This window comes from Mastacembelus armatus, chromosome 8, assembly GCF_900324485.2.
Source record: "Mastacembelus armatus chromosome 8, fMasArm1.2, whole genome shotgun sequence".
Lineage (NCBI taxonomy): Eukaryota > Metazoa > Chordata > Actinopteri > Synbranchiformes > Mastacembelidae > Mastacembelus > Mastacembelus armatus.
In genome coordinates this window covers 16616838-16641291 of record NC_046640.1, presented here as the reverse complement: position 1 = coordinate 16641291, position 24454 = coordinate 16616838, and the positions used below count along the sequence as shown (strand labels likewise).

The 24454-nt window shown below is 41.4% G+C and overlaps 1 protein-coding gene across 1 annotated transcript; it reads left to right on the top strand.

The window, feature by feature from the left end:
- The first annotated feature begins 321 nt into the window (after positions 1–321).
- grid2ipa (glutamate receptor, ionotropic, delta 2 (Grid2) interacting protein, a) lies at positions 322–24074 on the top strand. Its single transcript, XM_026325431.2, has 23 exons — positions 322–1113; positions 2261–2514; positions 2634–2966; positions 4641–4795; positions 12203–12478; positions 13150–13235; positions 13436–13505; positions 13947–14243; positions 14496–14647; positions 14862–15023; positions 15401–15507; positions 15611–15758; positions 16470–16801; positions 17424–19874; positions 20012–20099; positions 20403–20492; positions 20647–20843; positions 20960–21115; positions 21275–21361; positions 21551–21680; positions 21844–21962; positions 22057–22221; positions 22754–24074. Exons 1-23 carry the CDS (start codon positions 1032–1034, stop codon positions 22832–22834), a joined length of 6018 nt encoding a protein of 2005 aa, XP_026181216.1. The 5' UTR covers positions 322–1031; the 3' UTR covers positions 22835–24074.
- Positions 24075–24454: the final 380 nt, after the last annotated feature.

The following is a 24454-nucleotide window of genomic DNA, read 5'->3' as shown; positions in this document are numbered from 1 at the left end:
CAAGAAAAATGATCCTTGTTGATATCTGGTTGTTTTCAGCCTATTTCATGTTTGTTTTTATTTCCCCAAACTCCATCAGTTTTTGAGAGAAGTACCTGAATATCAGCCTGTTTCTTTACTGTGTTGCTATGATGATAATATGTATTATTAGTGCTTTTTATTCTTCTATGTAGTTCTTTTATGTCATCATTGTTTTTAGAAGTCTCTGGCTGCAGAGTGAATCTGCCATTTCACAATGGGAGCATCATCCGCTTTGAAAACACATACCTGCCACGTAAAACCATACATGGCTCAGTCCCTCCATTAGGTTTGTACTAACTGTTGAGCCCTGCTATTACGCTTGCGCTTCTATGTGCATTCCTATACTACATTCATAATAGTTGATTGTAGTGAAGGATTGAAACACTGCTGTATTTAGTGCAGGTAACCTTGACCATATCTGCAGGGTACATCTCTTTAACTGGTGCTTCAGTACTGAGGTTCGGACGCTATAATCAGAGAAGTGTCCCTGGCTGGTGTAACACAGTTTCTGGGTCAGTCCTCAGCCCTTTGAGACGGCCCCATCCACATGAGCAACTGAGAGAGAGGATGAGAGAGAGAGGAGAAGGTATTTATAGAAAAATGGGGCTTCGCAGTACCTTTTCTTGCAAGGAACCATTTCAGGAACAAGTGAGCGTGTCCCAGTTTTCTGATCATCGCTCAGCCATAGGGTTTGGACTGAGGCTGAGGCAGGACCACCTCACCCAGAATGAAGAGCCTGACTTTAAAATGCTGTCCCCTCTCCACTGGCCTCCTCAGCTCCAGACTGCTAGTCCTATGATTGATAACAGGGGTAGGTATTGGCCTATATAACCTATAGATGTGACCTTTTAGGTACACTTTGACTTTCTGGGTAGAGGTTTTTGGAGGCAGTAAGCTCAGGTGAGGAGCAGCAAGAGGGTGTCTGGGGGCACTCTTCGGCTGCAGCAACCCCCCAGGCTGGGGGTGAAGGGAGGCTGGCTGGAACGTGCCCTGCCGCAAGCCGGGCAAGGATGAGGCGATTCCTGAGCAGAAAGGGCCGCTTCTCCCTGCGCCAGAGCAAGTCCGGGACCCGGAGTGCCTCCAAAGATTTCTGTAAGTCTGTTTCTCTGAATTACTGTTTTTACATGGTATTCAGTGAGGAGGGTAAGATATGGAGACCTAGAAGGTGTTAAATCAAAGATTGTATATCTGGGTCACAGGCTAAAGAGAATAGGACAGAAAGAAGTCTCTGATGCTGCTTTTGTTCTGGTGGGGAGAGAACACCATGTCAGTGATTTCCCAATCTGTTTTAGATCAATTATCAGCTACATTTTGATCTTTCCTTGGCACTGGCTGACAACTTTTGAGTCTTTGGATATGATGTACTGCATGTTTTATTCACTGAGCCACATTTTACCCTAAATATTTAGCCCTGTGCTCCAATGAGATCTGTTTTTTTTCCTGCAGGGAATCAGATCTGACTTGTTTCATTTCTTGGCAAAGTCTTTACATACTCACTTTTGATTGACTTTTTATTTCTGTCTTACTTTTCCACTGTTTCCCTTGTTCTCTGCCCCTGATCAATTACAAAAATTGTTGTGTAGTGCTGATGTTGAAAATGAATCTTTTAAGTGTGCTCTTATATTTTTCAATGGCAATTATGTCTTTCAATTTTGCATCTTAGTATGATTAGACTTCTTTAGGATAATTGCCAGTGGGAGTGCCAAATTGAGTTGAGATAACATAAATGGATTCAATCACATATTAAATACTTCTAATATAAAGGTGCAAGGTATAAGCAGTGTTGTAAGATTAAATACAATTATGGGCAAGTAGGAGTATAACAGAAGTAGATTTTATGATGTAGCATATAGAGGAAGATTGCACTGCATGGTAACAGTGATCCTTATAATGGCCTAAATATAACTTTTGACATATCTAGATGGGTGTAGATCAGTGGAGATGAAGTCATGTGAGTCTTTTGGGACTCTACAGTAAAATGAGGCCAGTGACCAGGGGAAGGCCAGCAGTTCATATGGGCTAGATATATCTGAAAAAATCCTTCGACACTTCTTCAGCGCATTTTTCATTTTGTCATTCAAATCTTCATAAAGGAACACTCTGTTGTATGTACAGCTTAAGTTTACACCTAAGTCTTAGTCTCTGTTACACCTACCAGGCTACCCTTTGACGCTGATCATTTACTAATCCCTTCTAAAAACATCATTCTATCATTCTTATGAACCTCTCCCAACTCCAGACCTTGGTCTGCCAGCCACCAATCAGAACTGGCCAGAGGCTTTTGGTTTCCGCCTGGGTGGCACTGGGCCCAGCTACATCCTATCTGTGGTGGAGGGCAGTAGTGCCTACCTGGCTGGCTTGCAACCTGGGGACCAAGTGGTGGACATCGAGGGACAGGATGTGACCAACCTCAGCACGCCAGCACTGATCGCTCTGGCTCAGACACTCAAGACGGTACCACCCAGCATTGGAGTGGTGTCACGGATTGAACAGGTCAGCTACATTTCATATATTAAATTAATGGAAAAATGCTCAATGCGCATATAACATTCAGCCCTGCAATTGTGACAACAGTAGTATAAGGTGGATATTACACGGTTTCCATTGTTCAGATTGACATCATCCCAGGCCCTGATGGTCGTTTTGGGTTCACTATTGTGGGAGACAGCCCTCTGATGGTAGAGGACTGCGTGCCTAATGGAGCAGCTGGCCGCAGTGGCCTCAAGGCTGGGGACTACGTCATGGAGGTCAATGGCATCCCAGTGAGACATCACGAAACAGCGGCAGCCATGATCAAAGCAGCACAGGGTCGACCTTTGCGTCTGGGCATACTGAGCATGGCCCGGAGGCCCAAGCGGCTGAGCAGCAGCATGAGGGTGCTGTCGCAGAGCGGGGACAGTGTCCGGGAGAGTCGTGCACATAAAGCCATGGAGTTCAATAAAAAGGTGGGTGTGAAAGAGGTTGGATTTGTGTTTACTGCTTTTTTTCTGTATAATATAATTGTGTATAATAACTAGATAATGTATGAAGACATCACAGTGGGATTCCAGACTGCACAAAAAGCTTAGACTAAATTGCATTGTTGGCTGCTATAAAGCTGAAGCTGGTTTGAATTGCTAGAAACCATGGGAAGACCCAGGATCCTGCACTGGTATCATAGATATGTATGAAGGAGCAGGAAGTGAATGGGGATCAGTTAGGAGCCATTATGTGTGGAAGAGCAGAATTAATGTGTGTAAAACTGTTAATATGGAGTTTCTATATGAATGAGTGAGAATAAGTTGAAAGTGGGTTTGAAGATTTTTTTTTTTTTTATTCCACTCTATGGTAACAACATTGCAGTGTTTAATGGCCATACTGTACGTTAAACTGCATTACTTCATTTGCAGTGTGGGTAACTGGCCTACTATAAAAGTTTTGAAGGAAAGCAGGTGCCCTTGCTGCTGTTAGGGTGCTCTGAGTGGGTGATATGGTGCTATGACGTTATATGTATGTTATATTATGCATGTATGTGTGTCTGAGTCTGTCTGTTCTGAAAATAAAATGTTTTAATCTACTTTGACTTGGAAAACAACTCTCCATTCCAGTAATAAAGTTTCATGAGAATAAACATCAATTCAGAAATGACTTCCATGACTGTTTTTGACACATATATAACACTGTGTCAGAGCTGAGCAAGTGTACAGGTGTACATTAAAGTTGAGCATGCGCAGAGACGAGATGGCAAGCAAAAGCCAAAATTTGCGATAGGGCAAATAAGTAAAGCTGAGCCACAGTGTCTATTAATGAGCTTAGAATAGATTTTTGATTACTCAAACCAAATAATTCTATATGTGATGATAATGTCTCCTTTTAAATATAATTTGTGTACAGGCATTTTCCTGTGCTCAGTATGTCCCTTTAGACACAGTATGTCCCTTTAGACACCAATAAAATGCCATACAAGTCTTCAACTGCAGCACAATAATCAGAGGAATATAAAATTAACCAAAATGGTTAAACAACCAGCTCCGTTCAAATTGTTACAATGCTTGTAAATGAGTTGTATGTTATGCTAACTTGAGGATTGTCTAAAATACAACTTGTAGCTGGAGTTTGACGTTAGTGATTATTTGAGGTGTGCAAGCGCTGTCCTGGTTACTATGGAGATGTGATATGCTTAGAGACCTTTATCCAGAGGCTTAGCAGAATGAAATCTCTTCAACACTGGCTAATGGAAAGACCAGAAATTCAAATGGAAAAAAAAAAAAGTTGTGATAACTAAAGCCTTTATCTCAGCTTCCTACCTGAACATCCTGCTCTCATTTGAAGCAGTTGGACATACTTGTGTCTAATTAAAGCTCTGGATGCAAAATGTAATCTGGTTAGTTAGAATATTGGATTTGTAGTTCGAGATGTTGAGAAGTTTGAACTTTGAATGAAGTCTTTCTGAATGTATGAATGAGCTGAAATATGCATGACATTTTGAGAATATTTCAGAAAGCATAAAGATATGAATGAGAAATAGTGTCTTGAAAGATTTGAATGAATTAAAGTTTGAATGTTTTTTTTCTATGTTGAAAGTTATAATAGTAATAAGAAAAATATTATTAATAATAGGCTTCTGCTTAATCCTTCAGGTGGAGGAAGTATTAGGAGAGGAGCCAGATGTGAAGGAACAGCTGTTTGAAGTGCTGAAACAGTACGCTGCTGACAGGGATGTGGAAAGTCTGGCTGAGGCCCTGCCTGATATCCTGATCACAGAGGAGCATCAGCAGCTGATTGACAGCGTCAGGTAACCAATCAGTTGCTCAGATATGCATTTAGAGACTATTACAGGCAAAAAATTTCTGCGTGCATGTTGTGTGTATCTTTTTTTTGTGAAGTCAAAAGTGCCTTAGGTACTAACTGGTCATTTTCATGTAGTGATTATAGAGATCTTGACAAGGGAAAGATCTGGGGAAAGTTTTATACCACTTTTACCACTAGACTAAAACAGATTGATCTGTGGTACTTAAGTAAAATTCATGCAAGATTTACTCTGACAGTTATTTTATCCAGCTCTTCTGTTTGCAGTCTAAACTCTAAGTGCATGCTTTGGAATTTAGAGATGCATTTACGTCTCTTCATGCATTATAAGTAACTGTATTCCTGCTTGGGTGCATAACCTCCAAAAGCTGTCCAGTCTCAATACAGTGGCATACAACCACTCATCCATAACTTATTCTTTTTTAATGACTGTAGAAATTAGTATTTAATTAGGATGTGGGAGATTCACAGGCAGTTTTTGAGTAGATGCACCAGGGATTGTAGAGAAAGTTTAGGATTCACTGTGTATGCCTTAAATAACAACTGAGTGAGCAAACACTTCTTTCCTCTATAAAATTAATATTAAAAAAAAAAAACCACAAACTTTCCCCTTCACTATTTTACTGTTCAGTATGGGAGAGCTGTATAGTAAGAGCACACAGGAATAACCTGGATCTGATGTCAAGCACTGACTGCTGCCCTCAAGTGCTTGAATGTTAGCGTACTTTGTTGTGTTTCTCCTCCCAGGTAAGGTACACAATGATGTGGTTAGAAATTTATTGTCATATATTGCATTTCTTCCTCCCCCGGCATTGATCAAAAAACACTCAACACTCAAAGCACAATACCTCTGTACACATTTGAAAATATTTTTGTCACCTGACGCCCCCTAACAGTTTTTCCTCTCGCTTGCTCTCTCTTTGACTTTCTCTCTGTTGGGCTCTTTCATTCCCATTTCTCCCTGTCAGCTGTGATGCACTTTGATACACGCACCAATTTTTTTTTTTTGGAGCACATCACTAGATGCTCTTTATTCCCTCATCTGCATACAGCTCTTAGCTGCTACAGCCAGTTTGCTGCTGGTAGTTGAGATATGCACACATACAAAACCAGAAAAATATACTGACGCTTAGGCTGCATGCACACAGCTCTGTTTTCTCATGCACACATGCAGACACTCCTTTGAAATTCTATGCTAGAGGAAATTATGAGCTGCTGCCTCAGGTGAGTACTGGAACAGCTCAGTGTTTTGATATTTGTAGATATTTGAAGTTGTAGCATGTAACTAGTGATCAGGTTTGGTGTGATTTATATGAAATAATGCGTCATGATGTAAGCAGTAGTGCAGTTAAAGCATTTTTTTACTACCACTTTTTATTATAGTCAATTAGTATTCTGTTTGTCCAGTGACTTATTTTGGTGAGTAATCCATTCTCCCCCCAGTTAAAAAAAAAACAAAGCTGCTGTCCAGCCATCTCAGTTTCCTCTGACACAGCTGTCGGCACCACAGCTTGGATATCTTCCTGAGAAGGCTGCCTGTAAAAGTGCTCTGTAATGTTTATTTTGCACCAGAGTGCCATTAATTATGCATCAGCTATAGCCATAGAGGACTGAGAACTATTTTAGTTGTTTTCCTCACCTTGAAGCAATGAGAAAGTACAGTAACTCTCCCAGTAAAATTCTGCATCTGTCTTAGGCAACTCTAATCTTCAGATAACTGCAGTTACCCATAATTCCATTTTGGTGTGTATAGTTCAGGTGTGTTGTGAACTTCAAAGGCTTTACTATGTAAAGTAGTATCTCTTTCCTTTGTGTGTCTGCCTGCTGTATTGTTCTTGTCATTGTTGCAGATGTTTGTCCTGTCTGGTTCTTTTACACCAGTTCGGCCTTGCTAAGCTTGCAGTGTTGTTTGGTTTATATTTTCTGGAAAGGGCTGAAAAGTAGAAATTATATTCCACATTTGAAACATCTCTGTGGTACGAGACTTGGGGATTTTTGCTTCCCAGTTGTTCAGAAGCTATGCCTCACGGTGGTGTTGGTGTGAATGGACCTGCTGACGTGACGTCTGGGCAAGTGCTCTCTTGATGGGGAAATGTTTTGCTCATAATGTTTGTAATGTTTAGTTTTTATCTGTGTATGTAGTTCTAGGGACATCAGTTTAGATCTGATAGTCTGAAATAATTCAACAACTATTAGATGAATTATCATAAAATATTGTCCAAACCTTTGTGGTCTTCCCAAGAAGCCTTCTGTCTGTGGTATTTCCCTGACATTTACACTGGCACACTCTAGCAGATCAGTGTTCACTTATAATGAAGATCTCAACAACTACTAATGAATTGGCATACATTTGGTATATATCACTCACAGTGATCAATTCTACTGACTTTATGGATCCCCTGACCTTTTCCTCTGGTGCCATCATGAGATTCACATTTGTGATTTTGATTGAAAATAGAGAATAGGAATATTTTCCCAATAGTATTACTAAATACCTCCACGATTAATGACATACTTATCGGTCTCAGCTTTGTTTTGTGTTCAGTGCTAATTTGCTGTAGTTCAGTGTGAAGTAATGTAAACAGTTACTTATCCGGTTTCCCAGCAGGAATAGCAGGCAATGACTAGATTAAGAAACCAGATCACAAACTATATTGTGAGATACTATTATTGTGCTGAGTACGAGTGTTGTTGATTGAGGTGGGGAGAACCAATGTGTCTCTCTCTGAAGCTGAACCTCTTTCTTTAATTCCCTCAGTTTCTTCCCATTTTGTCCCCCAATCTGTCAGTCTCTTCTTCTACCTCAATAATTGTCATTCCCTGTGACACATACACACTATCCACCCACTCACACACACAAACACACTATAGTCTGATAATTAGAGGTTGTGTGAATGTGAGATGTGCTTAACAGAAGTTATTCTTCTGTACACCATGTAAAACCTTGCTAGCTGGGCCACCCTCTGCTCAGTTTGCCTCTGTCCCCTCGCTGATTTGCCTCTTGTCCCACCGGATGTGTTCTATTTTTAAACAGCCTACTTCTTTTAATAAATTCTCTGACGCATTTGCTAGTGTCAATTCTTAAACGGCTTAAAAACCCAAGGGTTAGAGAGTGATTGAACACCTGAAATTTATGCAAAAGATTATGTATTTTAAGTGTCATTGGAGGCAGTCTAGTAACACATATTAGCTATTTTATTTATGTAGTTTGATGATGTTATTGTAATTGTATATAATTATAGTGAACTAGGTTTTTAGACTCAGAGTATCTGCATGTAGCTATCAGTTTATTAAACTGGTGCATTTCTGTCTTTTATGGACAAATCAAGTTCTTTAGGGCAGTCCATCTTGGATGGATGCTGTCATACATTCAGAAATTAGATTTCTGAGTGTTGTGTTGGGCAGGTGTCACACAGTAATTCACATTATTGGTTCTTGCACACACAGTCATTATGATGACCTGCCTAAGAAATTCCACTGGGGCTCTCCTCACCACTTCCCTCCTCTCCTCCCTCCTCACTTACTTCTCTGTTCAACTCATTTTTTGCTCCTTCCTTCACTGAGGGAAGAGAAGATTTGTCACTCACTCTGTGTCATGGCCAAATGATGGATGACTCAGTGACAAGGATTACCCTTGGATAGCTGTGGTAACTGTGACCAAGAAGACTGCCCTGAGGTTACCTCTGCCCTGGTCTCTTTGGTACATGAGGAAGAAGGGATACATGATGGGAACAAGGAAAAAGTGTTGCAAACATGAAGTTGGAGAACAGCTGATGGTGCTGCCTGAGGATGTTTTGGAGGTGTGGAGGGATGTGAACCACAGCCACTGTCACAATTTTCTCCCTTCCTCTCCCTTGTTCATTCTCTTTCTTCATGTGGCTGCTTTCTGAACCTGCAGCAACCGCTTTTGAGATCCAGGGCACCTTCCTAGTTTTCATCTGTCTTCTTCTTTCCACTTTATCCGGGAGAGTTGTTTGTTCTAACTAGATGGGGACTCACCGAGATAGAGGGGAGCCATTTGCGTTGCTTAACTGAGCTCAGGCACTTCCTCAAAGCCCCGAAGAGCCATGGGAAGGGATAGGAGCCTTTCTAGACACTTTCGGTATGGCAATTTTTATTTTATCGCAACAGTGTTCACTGTGTTGTGCTGTTTGTGCTCACTTGTGCCCGAAGTTGCTGAAGTGTTATTGTGTAACTGCTCTGTGTGTTTATCATTAAGGCTTGTACTGATGATTATTGTGAACTTTTCCAGCATGTAAAGCTCTAAAAGTCTGCAGAGGCCCTTAATTTGACTACACGCTGAGAAAACTGTACTTTAGCAACATCCAAATCTACTCATATGCATAATTCTTTATTGTTACGTTCTTGTTTCTGAGACGGATTAAATCCTACTGTGTCTCCAGCTGTGTTTTGCCTCAGCAAATTTATACTCGGCCCAGCTGTCAAACTGACTGATCAGAAGTGGGTCTGATGATAATAATGGTTCTTGCAATAAGTTTCCCAGCTGATTACAGTTATCATTCATCCCTCTGTGCTGTGTCCTTGATCCACCCCTCCTTCAGGCCTAATTATAGACTCCACTCGCCCTCCTTATAATTGAGGGCGTCCCAAGGCCTACATCCAACTTCAGTGGAGGAGACTGAAGTTTCTCCTCACTTGTTTTGGCCAGGCCACAAGATTTCACGTGTGAAAGGTTCTTTAATGTACATCATAAAACAGTACAGTGAGAAGAAGCTACAGAGTACTGGAGGTGATGAAGGGAATGGAAATCAAAAGCTGCTAGAAAGTACCAGAGTCAGAAACTGTATGTAAGCAATAAATGGCCCCATTCTGTTTCATTTTCCCTATCTGCAGTTTGTCTGAGCAGCCATGGTGATGTATGAGTACTAGTTGGGAAAGTTCTGTGTCCTACATAGCCTGTAAGCACATACTACCCAGTTTCATTCCCAATAGTTACATGACCCCGGCCTAAAAAGAGCTCTAGTTCTCCATTTCTCTTTCTTTCTCTCTCACTCACCCTGTAGGGGCTGCCTTTACAGCACAGATCTTTTTGTACTATTTAATGCTGTCTTGATGTCTGTTACTAATTGTCTTAGTTCTCCATTTGCTATAGAAACTCTCAAGAGCAGCCTGGTGCTGCAGACATGCACACTGTAGCCCTCAGGGAAGTGTTTTCACTGCATGAGCACATCATGCACTACATCTCATGGTTTTTATTTTTATGGTGTCTTCAAAATAAGAACATGAAATACTCTTTAATGGTGAGAACCAGGGTTATAATGAGACATTTTTCACAAACGGAGGCACCACCAGCTTTGACTCCAGAGCTGACATCAAATCTAAGAATACAGTGAGCAGATCATTGAAAGGTCTGGTTGGACGTTTTCTTCGCAGTACTGAGTCCAAAATAAATAAAGCATTAGAGGGGTTACAGTTAGTAGTAAGGAAAAGAATCCACTTTTTTAGTTTGTCTTTTTTAACAAGACAGAGATAGAAAATCAGCCTTGAGTTAAGTCAGCTGACTCGGTGGGGAGTAATGTATCTAACATTACTGAAAGGGTGATTATGTTGACTTAATTATCTTTATGTGTGATGAGCCCAAGAAGTTAGTTATTAGTTGGTAACGGTTTAACCTAAATGTATCTGTTACCTGATTCAGGAAAGTTTGCAATGGATCAATATGAGCTTGTGTGGGGCAGCTGTAATTAAAGGCATGTTTTTTGTTTTTTGGGACGTGTGTGTAGGCTTTCAAAAGCATGTAAACTTTAGTGAGTCAGAATTTTGTCAAGGTACCAAGTCTCCTGAGGGGACATTACTGTTTCCCTCAACTTTGGATTATTGGTATGGGAGCAGCTGAGTTTAGGCACCACTGTTAATACAAATCTAAAGCTTACAGCACATTTTTGTAAAACTGCCAAATAAAGAATAATCTAATCCTTGTTTTCTAACAGTGCTGTCAAATATACCTACAAGAGGCTTGTGACAGCTTTGAAAATCAAAATGTACCACTGAGCCTTATTCTTGGCAGTGGCATTTGTGTGTGTGTGTGCACACTGGAACTGGTGCACTCTGAAAAACCAAAGCTCCCTCTTTCCTCTGCACCGCCGAGGTACCCAAGAGATTCATTTTGAAGACGGAGAGACGGAGAGAGGGGTGTGTTGAGGATGTTGACAGTATCATTTTGAAGGTGGGACGGGAGGGAAGCTATGCATAAGAGAAAGAGGACAAATGAGGTGTGTGAGATTTGCTGGTATATGTGTGTGTAGAATCTCAGATTAAAGAGAAAAAGGGAGTCTGTGTCCTATATTTAAAGGAAAAACATACCCTAAAACAGTGTTTTTGGCAGTGTTTCTTCAGTTTCTGGGTCATTTCTCTTTTGTTGTTTTTTTTCTTATCACAGCTAATTGGCTAAATATAAACCGCACGCATCCGACAGCACAGCTACAAGGTTGTTTAATGAAAGTAGACATGTTGAGTAGTCAGACACATCAGTGGTACATGTCAGGTTTGAGTGTTATTGCTGGCAAACAAAAGGATTATTTCCTTACAATTTTGTGCTGATGCTGAATGTCACAAATCTGAAGAAGCAGCAACAATACCCCTTTTGAAACCAAGTCTCAGACAGCTTGTGCATCTAAAATATAAGGCATATTTGCTAGGTATGATGCAGAATTTGAGCAGTTATAGCCAACACTTTTCATTCACAGGTATGCTGCATGCAAAACACACAAAATATCACAGTGTTATATCTAAAACTGTTAGAGAGCGAATTTTTCCTTTAAGAAGGAAAGGCACCGTGAGTTGATGATGGGAGGAGAATAGTCTAGTAGAGGGAGTGGAGCGCTTACTCCCAGAGGTGACTGGCACTGTGCTGTGCTCTTTTTTTTCTTTTTCTCTGCATATTAGCTGTGAGCTGTCACTCTTACCTGCAGCTGCTAATGTGACAGGACCACACACAACAAAGCTCATCTCTTATCTCCTTCATTCTCTCACCCACGTGCATCCACTCACAAAAAGACACAAAAAATTAGACAAATGCCTTGTACCTGCTCCAACTCTCCCATGAGATGATATGGACTGAACTATTTTTGTACCACTTAGGTGTATCCTGCAGCTGGAACAATATGTAATCAGAGCAAGAATCCCTCTGTGTTTTGGATACTTTGGAACATGGATGCTGGGAGAGCAGGATAAAACCTCTTTTGTGGGACTTTTTGCTTAAAAATCTATTTTAATTAAATTTTTGCTGTGGTTGTGATATTGCTGTAATCTAGAAAACTAAATGGTGATTTTTACAGACTGTGCACACAAGAGAAGCTGGGCTGGAAGCTGCTTTACCTCTGCATTTCTCTAGTGAATCTTAGGTTATCTCTGATTCCACGATGTTTGCCAGGATCTTTATTCCCAAGAAACACCGGGAGCGTTTTGACGAGGTGGTTTCCCAGAGCCTAATGAGCCGGCTCAAAGGGCGGAGCTTCAGTGACCCTAGCCGTAACCACCTTCGCCGTAGCCGCAGTGAAGATCACCCTGAACGCCTTCTGGTTTCCACCCGCGCCAGCTCAGTGCCACGCACCCACGCAGAAGAAGGTGTGGTCCCCCCCACCCGTGGCATGCGCAAGACCACCTCACTGATAGCCGGCCACTCCAGTGGCACCACTACCAACTGCAGGTCTGTATCTAGTGTCATGTTGCAGTCTTACCTGGTGATAGGTGGTATCACAGATTTTTATTCTGGAGTATTTCTTCTGATCATTATTCCCTCTCAGTTCTTGTGTCACAGCTTTTTTTTCCCCCAACACTGTGCATGTCACTGTGACAGGTCTTTCAGTGTAAGCATGGAATTAATGTGAACTACTATGTGTAGGAGTAAAGTGATAAATACATCAATCAGTGAAAATGTGACGCCAGTGGGTGCATAAACCTGTTTGAACTAGTCATATCTGTTCTCCTTCTCTCTTTATTTGCTGTGACTTGTTTCCTGTAGTGTCCATGAACTGATGTCAGTTTCTTTTCGGCTGAACTGTTAAAATTCTAATCTGGAAGATAAAATATTCAAATTCAGTGACCTACATGAATAAAGCAACCTATTATCATGTCTTGAAAAAATGTAGGTCTTGAGCACCCTATGAAACTGCTAAACCTTTCAATCATTGTACAAAATTTTAAATGTCACTTTACTTCAGTCACATATTAACCATGATAATGGCTAACCATGTATATTATGCAATTACCTGACACAGAACAAAATATTTTTGAATACCTGCATTTATTTTAATTTTGAGGGTTGTGGGTTATTTATCAGTCCATCTGTTAATCAAAGCTCAAAACTGTGGTCTTTAGGACAGTGCGAGTGTGCAAGGGCAACATGAGTTTTGGCTTCACTCTTAGAGGCCATGCTCCAGTGTGGATTGACTCTGTCATTCCTGGTAAGTTTATAATGTGCTTGCACTTATATTTGTACATCCATTTGTGTCAATACAAAGAAGTTAGTGTGTGAGTACATTTAGTTATTATACTGTGATAACTTTTTTAGCAGTATTTTGTAACATCTTTACAAGGCCTGACTATTCCTTATATGAGGCAATGGTCATTTTTAGACTTCTCTTTCTCATCATCTATTCTGCAGGAAGCCCTGCAGACAAGGCAAGTCTAAAACCAGGAGACCGGATCCTGTTCCTCAATGGCCTGGACATGAGGTTGTGCTTTCACCTACATTACCTTTTCAAAACATTTACAAATATGTGCCTAAGCTCTGCATAAAACCATGCAGCCCCTAAAGTGAAACTAATTTGCTAGGAAAGAGATAGCAGATCAGATTACATCTAAATTGTGTTCTCCCTGTTGTTGATGTTTTATTTGTGTAGTTGTTAAATTATGTGAATTTCATAGAGAAACAACAGATTTCTGAAAATAGCTCATGTGAAATGACAGTAATAAAGGAGTTCCCTATAGAATGCAAAAATGTTTTTGTGTGCTAGTACATGTAATGCTTTCTGCAGAATACAGAAAGATTTTAACTCCAGTAAAGCAAAATAAGAAATTTGCTATCTCATAGAACATTGAGTGATTTAGATTGGAGCATTTAGCTCTAATACAATGCATGTCTCCATATGTTTCTGTGAATACCATGTCTCTAGGACTTCCTCCCATGAGAAGGTGGTGTCCATGCTGCAGGGCAGTGGTGCCATGCCCACTCTGGTAGTGGAGGATGGTCCATCTGCTTTCAGCCTGGCAGAACAAGACCTTGCAGGGGGTGGTGTTCTCACCGAACGGGCTAGATCCCCTGTACTGAGCTCACTGCAGTGGGTGGCAGAAATTCTGCCTCCCAGTATCAGAGTTCAGGGCCGCACCTTTGGACAGCAGCTGGAGCACCTGCTGACCATCCAGGAGAGATACACCATCTGCAAGGCTTTGGAGAACTTCTTCCAGCACAGGTGAGCAAGGAGCAGGGGAGAAGCCTGGGACAGGAGGAGAAGGGAGTGAGGTGAAATAGAGGAAGTCAAAAGATGAATGTGAAGTTAGATGCAAGCAAAGAGGAAGGAAGGAGGACAAAGCATTTTTTGCAATATATATAACTGTTTTACTGGTTCTTGTGAGCCTTTTTATGTAAAATCATGCATGCCTGTGAGCTTAATCTTGACTTCTGACTGATATCTATCACCCTGCCTGTGTTTCCATTGCATCAGGAATGTTGACACCCTGATCGTGGATGTCTTCCCAGTGCTGGATACTCCAGCCAAACAGGTGATTTGGCAATTTGTTTACCAGCTGCTAACATACGAGGAGCAAGAACACTGCCAGAGCAAGATCTCACGCTTTCTTGGGTACAAACCACCAGGTGCGTGCACACATTAGTCATTTCCAGTTTTGCTATATGTGGCTTTTGAAGTTTAGTTGTGTATGAATTAAGACATTTGTGTGTGAGATGGACTCTATTATGGAGACCTACAGAGAAAGAAATTCACAGGTTCAGTAAAGTATAATTGACTCAGGTGCTGTAGCTCTTCATATACCCTTGTTTCTTCCTCTGCATTGCCAATATGTGTGTGTAGTTGTTCCACCACCACCACCACCTCCCCCTCCCACGGAGTCCGAACCTGCCCCTGAACCCCATCGCCGTAGCAGCTCCATGAGGGTAACAGGGACTACGTACAGGAGCAGTGTGAGGGGACGTAGCTCTGATGACCTGGTCATTGGTACACACTTGGGCATGGGTACAGATCTTCATTGTCTTCTCCTATTTTTATCAGTAGCAACACTAAAACCACTACCACCAAGACACTTTTCATTCATATCAGCATCATCCCTGTTTTCATTGTCATTCACATTATATCCTGTGGTATCATAATCACTGTTTGGTCCCAGCTGAATTTTTTTTTTTAGTTAGCACATACAATCTATTGCCCATTCTATTTCCAGTTTTCAGCCTTTTTAAATCATTAGTGTTGCTGACATCAGTTCATACTGTATGTTTTAGAAAATACTTCGGCATAAATCCATGAAATGATAAAGTCTTGGTGCAACACTGGACTTAAGCTGATTAAACCTGTTGCTGAACTGATGCCAGACACTAATGGGTGTATTGCCATAGGCCTCCGTGCAGAGCCGGTGCTGGAGACAGGGATGAGGTTAGCTCCAGGAGAGAGACAGTCGGGAGATGGCACCTCCCTTCCTGAGACTCCTAACAATCTCACTAATGTATGTATTAAGGCCTGTCTTGATGGGAAATATGGAGTAAATATCAAATCATTAGGACAAGAGGTCTGACTCTGGTCTCTTCTGTACATTTCCACCATACAAGCTGTCAGCAGTGTATGCTGAACTGGAAAACATGTATTCAGCCAAGAGGTCCAAGTCCCTGAAGAGTCGACCTCCTCCTGCCCCTGAGAGTTTGCTGGATCTGGAACCTCCCTCACGTACATCCTCTCCTACAATACATGCTAACACAGGTAGCCAAAAGTATACATTTATACTAAACTGTTGCCAACTTAAAATTTAATCAATTTAACTGATATAGAGTATAAAATGGCTATTGTGTTCATGTGTAAGTTTGTTTGTTTCAGTGGAATGGTGTACGAGGCGGAGGATAACACAATATTTAAAAATGCTTCACAGCAAGCATGGAAAACCCCATGGTAGCCAACTGAGTAAAGTAAATACAGTTGAAATTTCCATTCTACCTGTGTAGAAGTGTATAGGGTTAGAGGTGACTTCTAAAATGTGCCAATTACACTAACAAGGTGCAGTCTTTGCCCAGATTGGTTTGCTAATGGTTAAACAGAACATCTTAATGTTGAATTTGCACAGGTACTTCTGGTCAGCTTTTCTTATTACAGTTGTCTAATGCACTCCTGAAACAGACACCTTATAATGAGGACATGGTGATGGTGGAGATGGAACTAAAAAACGCACAATTAAAAATCCCCTTTAATGACACGTGTGTTTTCTGCAATGGTTATTTACTCTTGGACCTATGTTTAGATTAACTTTCTTGCTGAGCCTCTCACCAAATGCTGAACCTGTTAGTCCATCATTGCCTTATTGTTCTATTTATTCTGAAAGTCATTAATGAGATGTTGCACTTAGGATGATGCTTCATGCAGACATTTATCTGGCATCGTTATAGCCATATTTCTCTGCCTTTCTCTGCTTTGTTTCAGGTAGCCGTAAAGGCCCACCACCCCCTACATCCTGGCCAGAGCCTCCCCCCAGCCCCCCTCCAGCTCAGTTCTACCCACCTGGGCTGACAAGCCAGACAAGTGGGGAGTCCAACCCCTATATTAGCTTGGACAGTCCCCCACCCTCACCCCCAGAACCTCCTGATTTCCCATCTAGCCCTCCAGCCCACCGCAGCAGCAAGCGACGTTATACTTTCTCCAAACCCCCACGTTCAGAAGACACAGATCGCTTTCTGGATGCACTGAGTGAGCAGTTGGGACAGAGGGTGGCAATTATTGATGATTTCCTGACTCCTGAGAATGACTATGAAGAGGTAGAGTCACATCAACTCTGCACCAGGAAGCAAACATTTTTTACAGATACTCTGATAAAGGCCCTGGGGTCATTTATATTTAAACTTATAGACTTATTAGACTTATATTTTTCCAAATGATAGCTTAACTTAAATTTGTGCAAACATCACAAAAAATGCATTTTTTGCAAGCATTTGATATGCGTGTTATACAGTATATACCTATAAGTACAGAAGATCCTTTTCTGGAAAGTTAAACTTCAGATTTAGAAAAAAAATAAGGTTTTTAAAGGAAACTTCCCTGGAAAATTGTGATACAAACACTCTCACATGAAAGATACAATAGATTTCTTTTAATTTAAGCGGTTCTCTACTGTTTGTTTCTCTGTGATGTTTTGTGGTCACAGTTTGATTGATCAACAACGTAATATGTAATCCAAATGTAAACCTGCATCCCACCAAATGCAGCCTCACGGTCAACATTTAAACACACCATTACAACCTCTTGGAGCTCTCCAAGTGTATTGACAGATTGCACACGTGATTTGATTTGCCTATATTTTGATTTTGCATTATGAAAAGAATTTCAAAGCTCACTTTTGACATTAATGAGCTAATGAAGTGTAATTGGTGTTAATACCAGGATGTTGTGCAGATGGGCTTCCCAGATGAGGATGATGATGATATTGAGGAGGAGTTGGGGATAGACGAAGAAGAGAATGGAGGATTTGTGGCCCCAGAGCTAAGCAGCCCAAGTGATGTTCAAAGCAGCAGTGGAGATGAGAATGCCTCCTCTCTCACCTACTCCTCTTCATCTGATCACATCCCGCCTCCCCCCATGACCCCACCTCCACCCCCACCTGTTCAGTTCAATGACCCACCTCCTCCCCCACCAGCACCTGCACAGGCTCAGCCTCAGCAGCAACAGCAGCAGCAACAGCAGCAGCAGCAACAGCTTAGCTACAGCCCTGAACACTCCCCAAGAGCATATGTTCCCATCCGCCGGAAATCTGGTCCCCCTCCACCACCTCCACCCCGAAGTAATCCACCACCTAAACGCCACTCTCTACATAAAGTGCTGCCCACAAGAGAAGATCTGCAGATCCATGCTACCATACAAGAGCTAAAAGCCTACCAAGAGCAGCAGGCCTACCAAGAAAGACAAGCATATGAGGAGCAACAAGTGTATAAGGAGAGGCAGGCGTATGAAGAGCAGAAAGCCTATGAAGAACAGAAACTGTTCCAAGAACAACAGGCCTTCCAGGAGCAACAGGCCTATCAAGAGAAACTTTTCAAAGAGAGGCAGGCCTATGAGGAGCAAAAAGCTTTTGAAGAGCAACAAATGTACCAAGAAAGACAACTATATGAACAGCGTCAAGCCTATCAGGAACAAAAAGCATACGAACAGCATCAAGCATACAAAGAGCAAAAAGCATTTGAGGAGCTTCAAGCCTACCAGGAGCAAAAAGCCTATGAGGAGCGAAAGGCTTATGAGGAGCGTCACGCCTTCGCAGAGCAACAAGCATATCAAGAACAACAGCTGCAGCAGATCTACCAGAGCCACCACTCTATGCCTACCCAGCCAACACAGCAGAAAGCCCACTCACCACTTCCAATCCAACAGCTACACCAATCTTTACCCCCACTCCCCTCTCCAGACTCCATCCACCACCATGCCAACCATCCTCTCTACATGATGCGCCAAGCACAGCAACAACAGTCCCACCAGGGCCATCACCATCGACGTCTGTCTCGTTCAGCTCCGCCACCTCACCAGCCATCGCCCCAACCAACATCCCATCCCAACCAACAAGGTCAGTATAATGAGGGTATCTACCAAAGCCATCAGGGCTTGAGACCCCAACCCCACCATTCTTCAGCAGAGATGCTCCATCAGATGCACCAAGCCCCAGCTCATCATTCCTCTGTCGAGATGCTCCACCAATTGAAACAATCCCAGGCCCACCACTCATCTGCTGAGATCATCCAGCAAGCGCAACAAGCCCACTCCCAGTATTCATCTTCAGAAATGCTTCATCAAATACAGAAATCCAAGGCCCATCATTCTTCAACAGAACTTCTGCACCAAGCTCATGAAATGCAGCAAATGCAGCCTCACCACTCCTCAGCAGAACTTCTCCAACAAGCTCACCAGATGCATCGGGGTCAACCACACCATTCATCCACTGAGCTGCTCCATCAAACGCACAAACCTCAGTCCCACCACTCCTCCACTGAGCTGCTTCATCAAGCACATCAGATACACCAACCAAAGCCCCATCACTCCTCAACAGAGCTGCTTCACCAAGCACATCAGATACACCAACCAAAGCCCCATCACTCCTCAACAGAGCTTTTGCATCAAGCTCAGGAGCCTGCCTCCCTTCCAGTTCAGCTAAACCGGGACAGCCACTCCCATCAGACTCGCAGAAGTCTTAAAGGGCACCATCAAACTCAAGTGTCACCTCAAGGCAGACACCAAGAGCAACAGATTCATCAAGCCCATCACCCCCAGCCCACAAAACCATCTCCCCAGAGACCTCACTCTATACAGCAAACACACCACCATTCTAGCACCCCTCAGATTCACCATATCCACCACATGACCCCACAGCCCCCTCCACAGGACTACCAACATCAAATTCATGTCATCCACCCTCCCCAGCAGCCCCACAGACCCCAGCCGCTTCTCTCCACTTTCCAGCCGCTTCAGCCCCACCAGCCCACCCTCTCTACTTTCCAGCCTTTGGCCCAACACCACCCACCACAGCACCAAGTACAGTCCTCCACCCAAACTGCTCGTCCACAGTCCCAGCCCTCACATCACCTGCTGCAGTCCCAACACCAGCCACAATCCCAGACCTCCCACCATAAACAATCACATGGTCAGAACCAGCCCCAGCCCCTCTCGCACTCTTTATCTGATCCCACAGAGCACCTGGAGCCACCACCTCCTCCTCCACCCTTGCCCCCACCCTGCTCTCCTCCACCATTGCCCAGGCCCAGCTTGTCCAGAATGGACTCCAACCACATGAGTGTGAAGAGGCTGCGCTGGGAGCAGGTAGAAAATTCAGAGGGGACAATCTGGGGGCAGGTGAGTTGTGTAGGGTCCAGACATGGGGAAATAAAACATCTTAAATTGACACTTTAAATTTAGAATTCTAAATAAAAAATATTCTATAACATTTGGTCATGATTGGGCTTTACATAGCATTTCTGCATCTTTGTTAGTTGGGAGCAAATTCTGAATATGACAAACTGCATGACATGGTGAAGTACCTGGATCTTGAGCTGCACTTCGGGACCCAGAAGAGCTCCAGTAAGTACAACTTGCTATATGTATGTCTGGAGCCTTTTCAATTTAAGCACAACTAAAGGAAAAAAATGGTTTGTTATAGGACATCATTGTCATCATCATCATCCTATGTCCAAATGATGTAAACCTGATGTTCCAGTTCTTATTTTATTATTGGTGAAGCATCTTTAGTATTTTTCTTTGAAATATGCAGATTATAATTGTTGAGTTAAGCTTATTGTTAGTTCAGTATTTGCACAGTAAATGCCTGTCTACCATGTATCTTATAACATTTGGCATTTTTCCTGAACACTGACCCCATTTTAGTGCCAGCTCCAGAGCCATCTGTCCAGCCAGAAACCTTCAAGAAGAAAGATGTGATAGAAATTCTGTCCCATAAGAAGGCTTACAATGCCTGTAAGTATAAAATGACATATTATGTATTGCTATAATTTCTCCCATTTCTAAATTTCATTAGTAGATATCTAGAATAAATGATCTTGAACTGGATTTATTTATGGCTCACAATTAGGCATTTAAATCACCATTTTCTCTTTGTTTTGACCTCTAGCCATCCTGATAGCCCACCTGAAGCTGTCTCCTGGAGAGCTGCGTCAGGTGCTGATGAACATGGCCACTGATAGGCTAGAGCCATCTCACATCAAACAACTGTTGCTTTACGCGCCTGATGCTGAGGAGGTCAAAAAATACGAAGAGTACAGACAAGACCCCAGCAAACTCAGTGAGCCAGACCAGTTTGTGTTGCAGGTACAGTCCTGGCAAGGAGTAGATTGGTGGGTTGTCTTCTGTGTCTGCATCATAGTGCTCGTTTTGTGTCTATCATTACTTACTTATTTGATTTTTTTTGTTGCGTTGTCCATCAGATGCTGTCGGTACCAGAGTACAAGACCCGGCTGGAGAGCCTCCTCTTTAAGTGTTCTCTACAGGAGAAGACAGAGGAGTTGAGGGGAGCATATGACTGTATCTACAAGGCCTCCATTGAGCTGAAGACCAGCAAGAAGCTGGCTAAGATACTAGAGGTACATGACTCTTCAAAAAGTACATTGACATGAAACTGAGTAAAAAAATAAATCTACAAAAACAAAAAAAATTGATCTGTTAGAGCTCAGAAAGTGCTTAAATTCAAAGAGATATTGACAAAGTTACAGTTCAGTTTGGTACATTCTGTCTTTCTTTAGTTTGTGTTGGCAATGGGAAACTACTTGAATAACAGCCAGCCTAAAACCAACAAGACTACTGGCTTCAAGATTAACTTCCTTACAGAGGTATATTAAATACTAATAGATGCTTCAGACGTATAACGAATCATGACGTGTTTGAAAAGCAAGATTTCTTCTTTTTGAAAGACGAGCTTTCTTGTTTTTCTAAGCTTTATTTGGCCTCTCTCTCTTTTTTTATATCACACAATAGCAATAACAATAACAATGTTAATAACTTCATTGTGTCTTCTGCAGTTGAGCACAACTAAAACAGTAGATGGAAAGTCGACATTTCTCCATATTTTGGTGAAGTCGTTATGTCAACATTTTCCTGATGTGCTGGATTTCTCCAAAGACCTCATCATGGTTCCTCTTGCAGCTAAAGGTATATACATACAGTAAATTTGCCCTTTAACTCACATTTTGGAGATATTTTAAAATATACAACGAAAAGAATCATGACTGAGTGTCACATTTGTTCTTGGTTTTACCCATCTTTTTCCCTTTCTTTCTGTTTTTCTCTTATGCATACACAAATGTGTTCATAGTAAACCAGAGGACTATCACATCAGATCTGAATGACCTTCATAAAACCATCCAGGACATTCGCTCAGCCTGCCAAAAGATGCCTGCAACTTCTGAGGACCGTTTTGCAGTTGTTATGAGTGTATCCTTCACAAAATTGCAGGCTTAGGAAAAGACAAATAATGTAGCAGAGGAGACCATGAAATGCTTATGGCCCTTGACCACAGTATGTGTAGAACTTCCTAGAAAACAGTCATCCAGCACTCCAGTCCCTGGAGTCCCTGCAGCAGAGAGCAATGGATGAATTCAGCAAAACTGCCTCTTACTTTGGAGAAGACAGCAAAGCCACTAATACTGAGGCCTTCTTTGGTATCTTTGCTGAATTCATGAGCAAGTTTGAGGTAAGAAATAATGATTCTGCCATTCATTTTACTTTAATAATCACATTTACAGCAAGAATGTGAAAAGTATTTCCATGTTTTACCCTTTATCCTCAGCCCTGAAAATATTGGTCCCCAAAATAGCTTTTCCTCAAACATCTTATGCATAAATGGTTGCAAATAAACATTTTCACCTCATTAGTTTGTTTTTCATAAACATGGATTTTCCTGTCTCAGCACAAATAATTTTCCTTAAAATCTGTTAAAATCAATGCAGAGGCATTGTTTTCTACATGTGCCTTGTTTATAAAGGACAGTTAATTGAAGACAGAAATGTTGTAAATAATAACAAGTGAAATTTAAAATGCATTTTCAAATATTAAAAATGTAAAATCCTTAATATTCATGGCTAAGTGTATAAATACTTAAAAGGGGGCAAAAACTGTGAATAGCTATAAACATTACACAACATAATATTTTCCATGCAAGGCATTAAGGACACAGTAGCAAAACAGTTTGTTAGCTTATAAACCCTGTTGATTCTTAACCACAGAGAGCACTAAGTGATCACCAGGCTGCAGAAAACCTGAAGAGCCCCAGGAGTCCACGAATGGCATCCCCACTGGCCTGGTAACACACACACACACACACACTTGAAGTTGATCATGCAGTATATACATGGAAACCATGACAGTCACATTGTACGCATATAGTACATGGACAAACGCATATACACAATTCAGTGCATATTATATATGTTTTTTTGGTTACATTAAGGGAGATGGAATGTCTTTTAAATCAAACTACTGCATAGAACACAGTGTTGTTTGGCCGTCACAGTATCTCTAAGTTTTCTCTCTCTAAACCTGATTTTAGGTAACACAATAAACAAAAAATAAAATAACTGATATATATCCTGGAGTAAGACATAGATTTACAGAAATACATGTTGTCCTGAAATAGATGTTTAGCACTTTTCCTGTTAGTTTACATGTTCTGTATTTTTGTAAACCACACACTACACTGAATGTAAAATAGGAATAGTTCCCTACTGACTAAGCGTAGCTTATATCCTTAAGTAAATACTCACTGACATCAGCTGTCCTGATGATGGATTGTTTCAGTAATCACGTCTTGTTTTCCCCTCCAATTGGTTTTCTTACTATATCAGCTCTAGCTTTATGAACTTTCTATTCCTAAATGGTATTTCCCTTGTACAACTTGTATATATGAGACAATGTCAGTGGGAAGTTGACACTTATTACTTGTTTTTAAAGGGCAATTTTAACTGTTCAAAGAAACGTGTCTAAACTGGCTGAAGTCAGTAAAACGATGAGAGATTACTGCATTGGGATTTTCTAGAACTCTCAGTGGGCAGTGTGCAATATATGTGAATGTTTAGCTCTGTTTCATTGTTAGATATTGTACCTATTAATCTTTAACAGAGAAATGTTGTGTACAGAAAGAAAGTGAATGTAATGAAAACATATTCTACAATATTTAAAGCACTTTGTTTTTGTCATGTATCACCTGGATATTTCTATTATTGATTGTATTATACAGGCTGAGAGGAGTGCAATGTTAAGTTCAGCATAGCAGAGGATGCATAATTTACAACTAATAATACAACATCCCAGCTTCTCAGATATGCCAGTGCTTTGTAACACCATAAGCTTTAAGTGATATTTTTAAATGTTAAGCTCTGCAGCTATTAAAAGCTCTGATTCCTATTGTTATAAATTGTTTTTCTGCTTAAATTACAGAATGTAAATTGCCTGAAGCATTGCTGTCCATTTAAGACCTATAAAGTGTTAAGTCTGTATTTTGTATTGTATACTAATAATGCAGACAACTATAAAGAGTCATGCCATCTATATTTGCCTGCCTGGCTGTCTTTTTCAGATTATTTTAGAAAAAACGATATGCAGTATGCACTAGTGTGAAAGGGGAATTGCATCAAAGGCCTCATACACTGTTGTCTGCAATTCCTGCAACTCTTACACTGTAAACAACATCATATGTCTTTAATTAGCTTATTCCTGCTGACACACCTGCTTTGTTGCAGCCTGTTTATCTTCCCTATTACAGCGAAATAACATTGACCTTTGGTTTTTTTTTTTTTTAGCTTTAATATAATTATATCACTGTCCACTGCTTCTTTTGTGTAATTGGGATTAGTGTAAAATTTCAGCAATCATTTAGCTCTTCCATTGGCAGCAGGTGTGGGATGTACAAACACCGCTCTGTGAGGTGT

Bases quoted from the DNA above. Each gene is read 5' to 3' on its own strand.
- grid2ipa (XM_026325431.2), top strand. From the start codon at position 1,032: ATGAGGCGATTCCTGAGCAGAAAGGGCCGCTTCTCCCTGCGCCAGAGC. The intron at 20,493-20,646 runs GTAAGTATAAAA...TTTGACCTCTAG, and splicing joins TAAGAAGGCTTACAATGCCT to CCATCCTGATAGCCCACCTG. The intron at 22,222-22,753 runs GTAAGAAATAAT...TCTTAACCACAG, and splicing joins AATTCATGAGCAAGTTTGAG to AGAGCACTAAGTGATCACCA.